Genomic DNA, 14,831 nt, shown 5'->3' with positions numbered 1-14,831 from the left:
AGTACTTTGTTTTAGTGATTATTTGTTTGGCGATAAATTTGAATAACAATCATTTGTTTACATGTTTAATTCAAACTTAAGTTGTTTATTGAAACATTTGAGATTTTCATTTTCATTTTTTTTTTTTATTAATAAATATATTTTTTTTCAATATATACAAAAAATTAGTAACTTTATTAATATCCTTTCTAATTTCTTGCGCACAATTTTAAACAGTTCTTTTTTTTAGGTCTTCTTTTTATGGCTTCAGCTTTTATTAGTAAACAGCTGTTTTTTTCATATGTTTTTCTCTTACTTAAGGAGTCCTTCTATTTACGTTTATTCCTTGGATTTTAAAGCTAGGGTTTGGACATAATTGGAAAACATCACGGTGTATTCGCTCACCAATGTTTTGAAAACATCTACATAATATGTCCTATTGCCCTCGAAAGTTAAAATTGTGTCACGTCATTTCCACTCTATTTAGTGACTTTTTTGAGCTCTAAAGTTAATATTTGCCTCTTACTTATTCTAGTTTATTTGACCTAATTCACGTATGTAAGAAGTATGTGAACAATGAACAAAGCATTAAATGTCTAGATTCAATAGTGACGCATTGTTTGGTCAACTGACAAGCAGGTAATTTGTGGGTTATATTCTCTGTTGAATACGTGGTAGAGCCTAATGTTCAGTTATATTTTTTTTATTATATTAACTAGACAAGAGGATCTTTAGGGATAGACTTAGTATTAGCGATGGGGTTATCTTGTTGCCCAGTAAGGTGTAATCAAATTGAATCCAAGCAACACTTATCAGGATAACTCTTGTACTACGTAAGTATCCTTTCACAATAAAATTTTGTCAGTTTTTATAAAGATTGCTTTATCAATAGTAATATACAGTGCCGAACAAAAGTCTGCATACACCCTGAAAATTTGTTTTTTATCTCGGTCGGAAAGGATATCTCGCGTGGCTTCTTTGAATAATGTTTGCAATGTTACGATATGAAAATCCTTGATTTATTTAATTTAACTATTAATCTGCGTTCTGACACAGGAATTTCCTTTCTTTTGTGAACCATTTTAAATAATAATAAATTCTTAACTAACTCAGATCCGCCTAAATTCACGTTTCAACTAAAACTAATAAATTTGTAAATATTAAGATTTACTCCAACTAGTAAGTATTATTATAATATTGAATTTATCAATTGTGTATGTGGACTTATGTTCAGGCATGAACTCCGATCTTTTTATTTATATGCAATGGGAGATGGCAGAGGTCTTTTCATCCCTCATATAAATATTTAGTAACAATAGTTACAAATGTTTAAATCACATTTTTCACTCTAATAATTCTTTATTTTGAAAATTCCCGAAATATTGTGGTGAATGTAGACTTTTGTTCGACACTGTATATTTACCAGTGAGACTTTCTCTTGGTAAACACAGAACTAAGAAATAAATTAGTTTCTAGTTACGTGAATAACTGATAAAAGAAAATAACGGAAAACAGTAGATAGCACGAGAATGCTCATTTTTAATTTTTTGGCCTCTTAAAAGAATCTTCTAAGATAATGTATCTTATTAAACAAATACCAGTCTAGTATTACATTTAGATGTAAATCTTAAGCAGTGTAGTAATCGTAATACTAATGTACACTAAAAAAAGTAAATAAAAATACCAAGGTTGATACATCAGTAACTACTTTTTTTTTTTCTTTTTTTTTTTTGGCGCATCAACAGCTGAGGTCATTAGCGCCCGGAGCTTTTTCCAGTGCACTGCCGGCCTCCGGACAGTGTTCTCTCGTTACAGACAACACTGTCCATCACCGGACAGTGAGCTGTAAGAAGCTCCCTAGGAAGAGAAAATCTAAGGGCCAGCTGCTGGATTCGAACCCTTCGCCCTTCGGCTCTTTCAATCATTCGCCGGTTCGTACTTACCCTTGGAGTATCCTTCTTTACATCTTGCAGACTTTCGCACTTGATATGATGCGATTCTATTTCCACATTCAAAGAAAATCTACACACGCGCTACCTTGTGAGGTTGTTCTTTCAGGTAATTATCTCTTCTTATACGTGAAGCATTAAAACACTAAAGTCAGATTTAATTAGTCATATCGTTTGAATATGAAATAGAAACAATTTTCATCTGTTTCAAAAATAGTTTCAAGATATAAGTAAAGCCGTATTTATTTATTGTATGGTTTTACATAGTGGTGACGCACTTAAAGTGTGCAACCATTTGGTCTTAGATAACCACTGGCAGACTAAAAACAAATCGTAATTGTTAATAACTATAAGCCCTGAAGATGACCTAGTACGTAGGTCGAAAGCTTGGCAAAAAAAAAATTAATCTATCACCAAAAAATATGAACAATAGGCATTGTACATACGTTTAAATTCAATATCTAAGTTAGCCAGCTACCACCATAAAAAAAAAGGCTTCACTATACTACTTTTGAACATAGAACTATCAGTTTCAGAACACGCTGAATTACTTTTCCAATCTCATACACTTTTATCACTGTGCGTACGGGCACGAACCACTCATCTTAAATAAAAGATCTTCCCCTTTTTTTTCTCTTCCATTAGTGTCCTTCGGTCGCCGCTATTTCTTAAAATATCTTCTTGCTTCACAAATTCACATCACATAACATTGTAGGCAAACCTTTGGATTAAGTCGCCTCACTAACAATTTCTAGAGCTCATCCTCATTTAGACACAGTCTACACTTTACTGGGTCTTTCATCTATGCATAAACATTGAAACTTCTAGGAAATCACAATAGATATTTTGGTTTGCTGTGGATTTGGATTATTATAGCCACTTATTCCCTTGACATTTTACAGTGTATACTATACATAGCCCTTCCAAAATAATAATAATAATGTTCATGTTTTGTATTTCTTTAATTATTCTTAAAACTGTAATTCTTTCTGCTAAAAACTATTTAATTAATTTTTATTACTTTGTTATTAATGTAACTTTGTCGATATTAATTTTAAACGTTTCTTTTTTATGTATTGTGTAGTGGCTAAATTGCTAAATTCCTAAGTGTCATACACTTTTGATGAAAAAAGAAAATAAATAATGAAAATTTAAATATAGGCGTATTAAAGACAATAGCAGCCAAACCAGCAGTTAAGAGCGCTCTATCGGCTAGCTTGACAACTATTAGATACTAATAGTTCTTACAACTTCCACTAGATCGCATAGGTATGTAGAATTAATGTCTTTAATTTCATTTACATTTAATAAGCCATTTTAATTTTCATCCAACTATTGATGTAATCAATTGAATTCAAAAGTGGTGAACGTTATTTGAATCACTTTTGGATAATTTAGGGTTATCATTTCTTTATGAGTTAGACTTCGATAAAATAAAGTAGATAATATTTTAAATTCTTAAGTTAATTATATTTTAGCAGTATAAAACCTCTTTTTTTTTTACAGATGAAGTAACTCTTTTTCTTCTAATTTGGATAAGTAAAGTTTTAATTTGTTAAGAGTTTTAATCATTATATTAATTTCGGCCCATTCGGTAATTCGCCAGCCAGCTGTTATCCTTGAGGACTCCTCTTTGCATCTAGCAGCACTTCTGCAGGTGAAAATAAGATCATTCGCTTTCTTTTCTATAATCTGGATAATGTAAGGAACTTAAAACATCTATCACCTATTCTTGCGTAGATGTATTTCAGGTAATCTTATCAATTTTTAGTTAATACGACCTTTGCATTTTAACAAACTTTTTCCATATAACTAAATCTCTCTCTTCTAATTCAAATAAGAGAAAAATTGCAATTTGATTGAAAGAAAGTTTTAATTGGATTGAATAAATATAAGCTAAACTTTCATGTGAATGATTTTCATCTTCCAATCGACTGTAACTATTTTTCAGTCATTTTGACTCTTTAACAAATTTTCATGAGAAAAAGGTTAAATTAGAATTAATGAGAATAACAAACTGCATAAACATGTAATTATATTTTTCATAAAAACTAACATAAATTTCAGTAGTTACAATGTATTCTTGTAAGTTTAATTCATTGTCATTGACATATACAACGATTTAAATGTTTAAAAAAACAGTGATTTAAAAGTAAATATCTTTGATGTAGCTTTATTTATATTTTTTTTTTAAAAAAAGACCAATCAAGTTTAGTTAGTTCCGCGTAATTGCTACAGCTTTATGTCCCTATAGCAAACAATTTGGAATTGAATTAAAATTTTGTACAATAAGTGGATTGTAAAATGGTTTATTTTAGTTGAAACAAATTTAGTAATTTGATTGAATAAAGATTTTAATATTGCTTTTTAAAGAACTTATTTTCGGCTATTAAATTAATAAAGCTCACAGTATGATTATAATTAATTAATTTTATTTTTTTAGGATTTTTGGAGAAATGGCCTTCCAGCTTTCAAGATAGCGTCTACACTCGAATGAAAGTCGAATTGTGGGCTTCGTCTCTTTCACCATTTCACCGGCTCGCCATTACCCTTGAGAACCCTTCTTCAAATCCAGCAGCACTTCTGCATTTAAGTAGTGGTTTCACATCCATTTCTACATTCCGGACTATTTAAAGGATTAGAAATTCTACCATGCATTCTTCTGGAGCTGTATTGCAGGTAATCTTATCCACACGTAAAAAAGTTTAGAGAATTTTGTCAAAAAGTAAACTCTTTTTTCATATAACTAAATATTTTTCTTTGAATTCGAATGTGAGAAAAGTAATTCTGTTGAAAGAAGGTTTTAATTAGATAGAAAAATACAATTTCGAACATCACGTAAATGATGCTGTATTTTACAATCCAATAAGTCGAGCTAAATCTTGTTGATTAATTTTTATTAAAATTAGAATTCAACTCTAGAATTCTGACTTAAATAAAATATTACACATACAGAATCCTGAAATAAGTACTCGGTTTCATTCGTTTTATTTGAATATTTTGACTACATGTTTGACGATTTAGTTAACATTTGGTATAACACACCACGTAACCTTCCTTATTTAGTGAGCAAATGTAGGGCAAGTTGGGAACGTGACTGAAGCAGAAGTACTGCTTGAAGAAAATGAATACAGAATGGTTTAATTCCCCGATTTCTACAATCTTGACACAAGCTGTGAATTTAAAGTTAAAATTATTAATGAAGCATTCATTATAAATTTCCATTGCTTTAATCTCCTCAGATGGTTCTCATCCATTCCATTTTGAAGAATGAGGAAGTCAAGGAAATCTACCGACCACTTCGCCTGTGGAAATGTTTTTCAGGTAATGTTATCCATTATTTACTGCATCCAATGTGTTACAGCATGAACTAAAAACTTTTTTATGTTAAATCATTACCTTTGTATGGGAATAAGTTTAGTTTCCACTTTCAAAGTTTAATTTAAACGTACATCTAAAAAGTATAAAATGTGAGTTTAAAGAGGTCCTGTGTAAGTCTTGAGAACATGGTTAAATATGGGTGAAAGGAAGTCCTATATTAGTCTAAAGAGTCACCAACTTGGTTATATATGAGGTTGTAAAGATTTTATAAAATTTATTGTAAAAAAATGTATCAATAATTAAAAAATAAATAATAAACGATTTCTTTATAACAATATTGTATTTACTTTCCCTTTTAATCTCTCAATAATATGAAAAATTAAATGAAAAATGAAAAAATTGCGTAGAAATGAAAAGAAAATATAAAAAATGGTTAAAAATGGCCGCCGAAGTCTAGAGAGTGTGTAAGAAGATAGCAAGGTTACAACAATGGCTGCTAAAGTCTAGAGAGTGTGTGAGAAGATAGCAAGATTACAACAATGGCTGCTAAAGTCTAGAGAGTGTGTGAGAAGATAGCAAGATTACAACAATGGCTGCCAGAGTCGTGAGAGTGTGTAAGAAGCATTTAGCAAGGTTACAACAATGGCTGCCAAAGTCTAGAGAGTGTGTAAGAAGATAGCAAGGTTACAACAATGGCTGCCAAAGTTTAGAGAGTGTGTAAGAAGATAGCAAGTTACAACAATGGCTGCCAAAGTCTAGAGAGTGTGTGAGAAGATAGCAAGATTACAACAATGGCTGCCAGAGTCGTGAGAGTGTGTAAGAAGCATTTAGCAAGGTTACAACAATGGCTGCCAAAGTCTAGAGAGTGTGCAAGGAAGGCTACGAGAGGTAAAACAGACAGCACGAGCGATCTAGTGACAGCTGGTGGAACTAATATTAGTGGTGGGGAGCCCGTTGTCATGGTGATATGACGCCATCTAGAGGGTATATAAGAAAGTTCGCGGCGCGGGCCGGGCCGGGTGGGGCGATTATTTGCCTTCCGACCGTCGAGGTGAACGCATCTCCCTAACCATTAACCATGAACATATCAAAGATTGTTTATGTAGATGAGAGGTGTTTTGACTAGATTAGATATTTTTGGAGCGACGAGCGACATAGCCCCCTCCACACGAGTACGACTCTGCAGTCGTACTGAGGAGACATCTTGTTTGACAGTTGTATATATTTAAATGCTACCTGGTGGCAAACATGTGAACTAAATTTTGTTTACATAGTAAACAAGTCCAGTAAGTGCTGCAACCTGGTGGCAAATATGTGAACTAAATCTCCTTTTTTTTGTTTTACGTCTTTCTGATGCAATTTTTTCAACTTTTTTTTTCTTTTACTGCTTTTTAACGCTCTCTGACGCCATTTTTTCGTACTACTATTACTTTATTTTATTTTTTTGTTTAATGTAAACGGAATTTTTAGTTTTACATTACTTTAATTTGCCTCTTATCATTTTTAGTCTTTTTTGACTTTGTTTTTAATTGTAACTTTGCAAATATAATAAAAATAACAAGACTATGGGAAAAGAGAAAATACATAATGGCTTTTTTAATAATTTATAGATAATTCTTTATTTTGCTACCAATTATACATTTTTTTTCTTTCCTTTTACAAAAACATTTTAAATTCAATTACATCTTTTAGGTAATGAGTCTCAAAATTACCTACATAACAAAATTAAAATTTACATTACATTTTCAAACTTCAAATATATTTTTTTTACAAATAATCGACTAAATAATAAGGAATCGCAGTTGGATAGGTGTTCTCCAACGTCTTTTTCATTTTGGCTTAATTCGATGACCCTGTTTGGCAGGAAGCACTCCAGTTTCGCCTGTTTCAACTCTGAAAAATAACATTATACAATGAGATAGACTGTTCGTCTACTGAATCTTCCTACAAATCAAACTCAACTTCCTCGAAAATCAATGTTAATTTTTTATACGTTTAAATAAAAATAGATCAATCTTTTAGAAAGAAAACGCAAGAAAGTAAAACTGAGTGTTAGTAATTATATGAATTTAATTCATTTTCAAAATAGCAGTTTACTGCACTCTTTTAAGTGAAATAAACATTTTTTAAATAAACACTCGTAACAACTAGAACCTTTGTCGAGTGCACATCTCTCTGCATGCAGGAAGGTACAATAAAGGTTAAATTATTAAATACGAGGTTAAATAAATGTTATATCTATGTAAAAACATATATAATAAATAAAGATAGTTACTAAAAGATTTTTCTTTATTCTGGCAACATCGTCTTACTCGTATTAATGAAAATTTCAGCAAGCAAATTAACAAGCAATCCTGAGGTAATGTTATAGCATTTTATTGTTGAACTAAACCTTTTTTAAAGCAAACTTACATTAACTTACTTTAATTTAAAACTTTTAACTTAGGATTTATAGAACTGAAATCTGATAATTTATCAAATACCTATGGGGAAAAATTGTTTTAAACATCTTAATTTTTCTGTGAAATAATAATTAAACTTAAAGACGGCAGAGGAAGGGGAGCAAAGTGAAGAGTAAAAAGTAGGAGCTAAAAGGGATTCATCATTTATACTTTACATTGCAAAGAAATATTGAGTGCTGTAAACCAGTGAACTTGGAGGTGTTCCGGCCATGCACATGCAATTTTATGCAAAATTAAGAACTTACTTTGGAAGTTGAGAATAACTGCGTATTTCTTGACGTTGGTTACTACTTATCTCACTGTGACTCCAGTTTACCTCTCTAACCTAGAGAATAGTTCTTCTCCCATCGTCCAAGCGACATCTCCCTTACTATTATCCAAACATCATGATTCTTTGGGAGAGGTGATGAATGCTGCTAGACTAGACTAGAAATAATATCAATGGCCATGGAAATAGCTAATTCTTACCAACCCGATGATAATATCACTTAAACTAATCACCTTAAGGACAACTTTTCTATATAAATATGGTTAAGAACATGTAAGAAGGAGTCAGTAACTGATACGTAAGGTAAAATGAAGTTCCTCCACTGTCTGTTACTCTGTACTTCTACTATAATGGTCATTTATGGTCACCAGCGCCAAAAAAGATCAATTCCTGATTGTAGTAGTAATTATACTTTACTTAACTCATAAATATCTCATGCATTGATGTAATAATTACAATATATGATGTATGTTTATGATATAATATGTATGTTATATTATTAGGTTTATCTTCCCAACTACCTTGGTCATCAGGCCTATACGGTCGACCTACCAGTTGGCCTGAACAATATGGATACTGGCCTGCTGAACAAACAAGGAGCCTGAACTCTCCAGTTTACAAAATAATTAAACCAAGATTTTCCTACGAAGAGAGCTTTTCCCAGCCGGGCGAAGAAAATGGAAATGGACGCAGTCCAGGCAGATACTAATATAATATTATAACCTTATACTCCTTGATATTCTACTCCAGACACTTTGAAACAGTTTTCAATGTCTAAAACTAGGCTGGTCTTTTTGTCACCAATATATTTGCAATATTAGCATTTAGAAGCTAACAGTAATAGTAAATGTAAATATGTTGGTTTTTGCAGCCTCCAAATAAATTATTGTTTTAATGTTAGCGTTTAAAAAAAACTATTATTATAATTAAATAGTTGAAAATCAAATGCATATGTATTTTTTTTTACACAAAACCAGAACAGTACCTTCATCCTTAATTTATTCTCTATAGATTTTTAGGAAAAAATATTCTCGAAAGTTTTGAGCAAAATCATTAAGAAAATAATGAATAGAACCAAGATTTTAGGCAAATTCACGATTAACAAACACAATACCTACGTTTGGTGAAATTAGAGTCGTGTGTGGGGTGAAACAAGAACATACTTATTCATCAACTCTCTTCAACAATGCCTTGAAATAACAATGAGTCACATTCATGCTAAATATGAAATCAGATTTACAAGAGAACAGCACAATGACAGTATGCTGTCGCATCTTTATGAAAGTACTCACAATCATAAACCTTGCACTATAATGGTCATTCATTGTCACCAGTGCCAAAAAAGATCAATTCCTTATTGTAATGGTAATTGTACTTTACTTAATTCATAAATATCTGATGCAATGATGTAATCTGATGCAAGAACAAGAAGCGAAAGGAAAAAAGTAAAGTTATGCCTATTTTTACATTCAGGCCTTCACGCCCAACTATTGATAACGTTTTGCAGTTGGAAACTGATTGCTAATATATTTCCCCGAACTAACTCACATTATAACACAAATGAAAAACTAAGGCCTAGACAGGGTATCGAATTCAGTGGCATTAGTCAGCAAGCCAGACCATTAAACCGTATAAACTATAGACGCGCTCATTAAACAGCTATATGAAAAAATACAAAAAAAAATACAGGCCTAAAGAATAAAATTCTTAGAAACAGTTTGGAAACGTTGCAAGAATAAAGCCGATAATAGACGTCTGTTTGCTTTAGAAGATCATCAGGAAAGTGATCATTATAGATGGATCCATACAAATGTTAAACTGTAGTGATGTACGATTACTTAATAACGTTCTTATTATAAGAGAATTTAGGCCATGTAGAAAGGATGAAACGATAGATTTTTCCATGAAAGGTATAGAAGCAGGTGCTAAAAGTCCTTAAGCTTCAAGTCGAAGACGATCTTGAATAGAATATGAGAAAGATATGAGTGAGAAGATGGAGGAGGGCATTGGCTGATTAGGAGAATACGGATTGCTAAAAAGGCCTAGGGGCCTTTCACGATATAAAGAAGTACATTATCTTTCTTTCGATATCTATACCTGTAACTTACTCTTTCCTCAACAACGAAAGATGTGAAGTTCAATAGGGTGCTCTCTGAATTTGGCTCTTAAATAAGTCGGTACTGCAATCACTCTACTATTAACGGCCAGTTTGTCTTTTGATTTAGAAGGATCCAATCTTGGCTGTTCCAGTTTTGATGGCTGAAAGAATAGAAATATATTATTCTTGAAAGGTGATAATTTCTTGGAGAAAAAATTACCATTTTATGAAATTTGATTTCTGAATTACTAGCGATCCTCTGGCGGAACGCAATGGGAAAATGACTTTTAGGTTCCTGCGATTTTTTCGCTGAAGAGAAACACACATTGATCAGAATATCATAAAATAATAATTTGAGAATACAAATGATCTTCAGAGGTTTTTACACCATCATCCTTGCGGCTCTTGGTAAGATTTATTAAAATTATTTAAGGAAGAAATGGCTCTCTACTTAAAATAGGTTGCCGACCCCTGGACTAGACTGTTTGGAAACAAATGATCTGAACAAGAGATGAGAAAAAAGACGAAGTGAAGCTACGCATGTACTAAGATTATACAGGAGATGTTAGTTGAAGAATAATCTTTGAGTAGAAAAAGAAAAATCTGTCCAGGAAAGTGATAGTTCCAGTTAAGGAATTTTCTTTATTATCGGAATTCCAGCAAGACATTCTGCACTTCGTAATGGTCTGTAAATGGTTTATTATTCAACAAAAATCAATAAATTATTTACAAAAAGAATTACGTACTCTCTATTCAGAAATATGTACACAAATCTTTCGAAAAAATTGAAAAAGTTGTGTATTGAATAAACAACATTTTTTAATATAATATTGTCGGATCTCTTTCGACAAAATCTCATAAAAATTTGAACGAACATCTTCTATGAACACTATCTTAACAAACATTAATCTTGAACATGAAATATAAATATTGAAAAAGAAAGGAAAAATTTCAAGAAATAATCATCTAAAAGTGTGGACAATTAGGTTTTATCTGTGGCCATGGAAATTAGCTAATTCTTACCAACTCGATGATAGCATTCTAGGTAATATCACTTAAACTAATCATCTTAAGGACAACTTTTCTTTATATAAATATAGTAAAGAACATGTAAGAAGGAGTCAGTAACTGATACGTAAGGTAAAATGAAGTTCTTCCACTTTCTGTTACTCTGTACTTCCACTATGATGGTCATTAATGGTCACCAGCGCCAAAAAAGGTCAATTCTTGATTGTAGTGGTAATTATACTTTACTTAATTCATAAATATCTGATGCAATGATGTAATAATTATATTATGTATGTTTATGATTATAATATGTATGCTATATTATTAGGTATATCTTCCCGACTACCTTGGTCATCAGGCCTATACGGTGGACCTACCAGTTGGCCTGAATATGGATACTGGCCTACTGAACAAACAAATGGCCTGAACGCTCCAGTTTACAGAATAATCAAACCAAGATCTTCCTACGAAGAGAGCTTTTCCCAGCCGGGCGGTGGAAGTGGGTTTGGAGGCAGTCCAGATAGATATTGATATAATATTATAATCTTCTACTCCTTGATATTATATTCATCCACTCCAAAACTGACTAGCAATAACAACTACACTATGCATTTCAAGTTTCAATAGTTTAGAATTTTCAACTATAACTTTACGCTTCGAACCAGTTTTTCAATGGCTAAAACTTGGCTGGTTTTTTTCCACCAATATATTTGCAATATTAGCATTTAGAAGCTAAAGGTAACAGTCAATGTAAATATGTTGGTTTTTTCCAGCCTTCAAATAAATTATTGTTTTAATGTTAACGTTCCAATTATTATTAATATAAATAAAAGGTTAAAAACATATTTGTAGTTTTTTTGCTCAAACCTATAAGAATAGTACCTTCATCCTTAATTTATCCTCTATAGATTTTTGGGAAAAAATATTCTTGAGAGCTTTGAGAGAAATCATTAAGAAAATAATAATAGAACTAAGATTTTAGCCACATTAACAATTAACAAGTACAATACCTACGTTTGGAGAAATTATAGTCGTGTGTGGGGTGAAACAAGAAGACCCACTTTCACTAGATGTCTTGGAACGGCTCCTTCACATTAATCGCAGAGGTATACTCACTACAGAACTGCACGATGATCGTAATCAGGCGTATGTTGATGATCTGAAACAGTGCAGGTAATGAGAACCTCTGTGATTTATAGCCAGAGCTTATAGCAGAAGCGAAAAAGTTACGCAATTAATAATACGAAAAAATAAAGAAATGTCTACTTTTTCATGCGTCCAATTACCCGTATTGAACACTATTTAAAAACTAAGGCCTTAATCGGGAATCGAACCCAGTATCACTATATTATCTTGGCTATGCAGGCCGCACCGCAAACTTTTGACTGCTGTGACGCTTATTAAATTAGAATAAACAACTTTACAAAAACAAAGGAATACTGGCTTCAAAAATATAATTTTCAGTAACATAAAATTTAGTAAAGGTCATTCAATGTATTAAGAAAAATTCAAAGATCAAAGTTTACTTAATTCATAAATCTTATATTGATATAGTAATCATTACATTACCTCAATTAACCAGGGCTTGAACCTATTCGGCGGACCTGCTAGATAGCCCGTACCATCTGCTTACTGGACTGCAGACAAACAAGAGGCCTCTATTTCCAATTTACAAAATAATTGATCATGTTGGAGAGGATGGGAATTGGAAACAATCCATTGAGAGTCCAAAATATCCAAAAGTAGGCCCTTTCCAGTCCATATTCACCATGTGCATAATAAATATTCCTGCAAAATGCTTTTATATAACCAGAACAATATTCATTATATTCATCTCCTCCAAAACATAGCATAAGAACTACACTATGGCATGAAACTTCATTGTAGCGTAAATTCTTAAGATTGTAACAAGTCGAACACAAAGATGGTGAGGTTAACATCAGAATTGATCAAAATTACAGAACATACCAGTTGCTCCCTTATAAAACTGAACCATTACAGTAACAATGTGTCGTAGGATATTTAAATGAAATTGTAACTATGACCAAACTCTTCTACATAATGTCTTGAATTACATAGTTTAACACAGTTTCTGCCTGAATCATTTTTGTGGAATAAATCTAGAATATCCTCCCACGAAAACTCGTTGATTCCAACGAAGCAGGCAAATTTGGGCCTATTGGAATATTAATTTAAATTCTTGCAGAACACAACCTTCAAAGAATATGCAGGCCAAAGGCGCAATGAATAAACTCCATTTAATTATTAAAAAAAAAATTATTCTCCTTGCTTCCATCTACAGAAACAAATCAAACATTCTCATTATACAAACGACCACTAAACATAAATCTATAATAAGCTTCTAGTTATTTGGCCAAAAGTTTCTAGATGTATTAACATCCTATCCGGCTTAAACTCGAAATCATACGATTAATAAGTTCCTTGGATATCCAGTAACTGGATAATTTTAGAAAATTAACAATAAGTGATTTAACCACAAGAGTTCCACTTACATCGTATTCAAAGATTATCTCTCATCTTAGAATAAAGCTCGTACATTGTCTTCACAGTAACTTCTCAGATCATATGCCGAGTGCAGTACATTTCTTAATAACCTGAACTTAACCTTAAGGGTAGTTACTAGTTGCCACTGCTCTCTTAATCGAGGATCAACGTTAATGTAACTGTACAAAATTAATTTAAGAAAATCTTTAATTAATAACATAGAATATGAAACAGATATTCTTGATGAATTACAAAATAATAACATTTCTATTTAAATTTAATTATTATTGGATGAATTAATTTAAATAGGATATTTGTAAAAGGGAGTGTTATAATTAAAAATAATCTTTGAATTAATATTTTTACTATGAATCAATTGTTTAAAAAAGTATAATTGTTAATAAAATAAAGAAAAACTTATAAATTTGAAAAATGTCTCAATTATTTACCTTTATTTTACATTGATTTGATATTTTTTTAATTAGTTTTGTAATAAAATACGTGAAAAAAAAACAACTTGTCATAAAATCTCAAAAGTAAAACTTTTTTTAAATAGGTGCTGCTTCCTGGTAGCTATTTCACAAAGTAGCAAACACTTTTTTGTTTTTTATTGTTATCATTAATTAATCTAGTATTCTAATTACTTTTTTAATTAGAAAAAAATATAATTAGGAGGTATTTTGTCATTGTTAACAGATTTAATAAGAATTAATCTGAAATAAATTATATTCGTTGAGGAAAAAGTAAAAAATGAATGTTCCTTCCATAGAGGCCATATTGACATTGCTTCTATATAGGTAAGTTAAATTCGCTGGGTGGGAGGGTGGGGCGAATATCCGAATGAATTTTTATTAACCGAAATAACAAGCACTTCCATTACCTTTGTATTCGTGCATATTATCCTCTGGAAGCCATCTAACATTCGTTCTATTTAAATAATCATATTTATTATTTTTATTAATTCCTATAAAAACTTTTGCATGAAACTTTGTTGTTGGTTAGAACCTTCTTAACCAACAATTGTTTAACTTTATGACTCGTTAGACATTTTTAGAGGTTCTTATTACCGCACTCTTACATTAATTTATAACTTTCTTTAACCAACATTTATAACTTTCTTTAACCAACATTGAGACACTTGGAGATTTGTTAGATATATTTCGGGTGACCAACAACAGAGCAGTGTTCTCTCATCCATCTTCTAGAATCTAAAAGGTAATCTGTTTGTGTGATATTTTGAG

The 14,831-nt window shown here is 31.4% G+C and overlaps 1 protein-coding gene and 1 long non-coding RNA gene across 8 annotated transcripts; one reads left to right on the top strand and one right to left on the bottom strand.

Moving 5' to 3' along the window:
- The first annotated feature begins 270 nt into the window (after window positions 1–270).
- Window positions 271–10,090, top strand: LOC141461338 (uncharacterized). Of its 4 annotated transcripts, XM_074142302.1 has the most exons (8): window positions 271–618; window positions 699–812; window positions 1,725–2,037; window positions 3,090–3,197; window positions 3,435–3,679; window positions 4,372–4,607; window positions 5,171–5,252; window positions 8,483–10,090. In XM_074142302.1, exons 6-8 carry the CDS (start codon window positions 4,581–4,583, stop codon window positions 8,686–8,688), a joined length of 315 nt encoding a protein of 104 aa, XP_073998403.1. In that variant the 5' UTR covers window positions 271–618; window positions 699–812; window positions 1,725–2,037; window positions 3,090–3,197; window positions 3,435–3,679; window positions 4,372–4,580; the 3' UTR covers window positions 8,689–10,090. The 4 variants fall into 4 exon arrangements, with proteins under 4 accessions (XP_073998403.1, XP_073998402.1, XP_073998399.1 ...); XM_074142301.1 differs by lacking the exon at window positions 1,725–2,037; XM_074142298.1 differs by lacking the exon at window positions 1,725–2,037 and having other exon boundaries at window positions 3,013–3,197.
- Window positions 7,093–13,732, bottom strand: LOC141461340 (uncharacterized). Of its 4 annotated transcripts, none has more exons than XR_012462775.1 (6): window positions 13,599–13,732; window positions 12,655–12,873; window positions 12,096–12,244; window positions 10,088–10,238; window positions 7,957–8,137; window positions 7,093–7,142 (listed from the first exon to the last, which is right to left on the bottom strand). It is a non-coding gene; the product is annotated as an uncharacterized lncRNA (long non-coding RNA). The 4 variants fall into 4 exon arrangements; XR_012462773.1 differs by having other exon boundaries at window positions 10,077–10,238; window positions 12,100–12,244; window positions 13,599–13,728; XR_012462772.1 differs by having other exon boundaries at window positions 12,100–12,244; window positions 13,599–13,726.
- Between the last annotated feature and the right edge of the window lie 1,099 nt (window positions 13,733–14,831).

Source organism: Rhodnius prolixus, unplaced genomic scaffold (assembly GCF_049639745.1).
Source record: "Rhodnius prolixus isolate KJV_2025 unplaced genomic scaffold, Rpr scaffold_6, whole genome shotgun sequence".
In the NCBI taxonomy this organism is placed as follows: Eukaryota; Metazoa; Arthropoda; class Insecta; order Hemiptera; family Reduviidae; genus Rhodnius; species Rhodnius prolixus.
The sequence above is the reverse complement of the archived record's forward strand: the minus strand, read 5'-3'. Positions and strand labels throughout refer to the sequence as shown.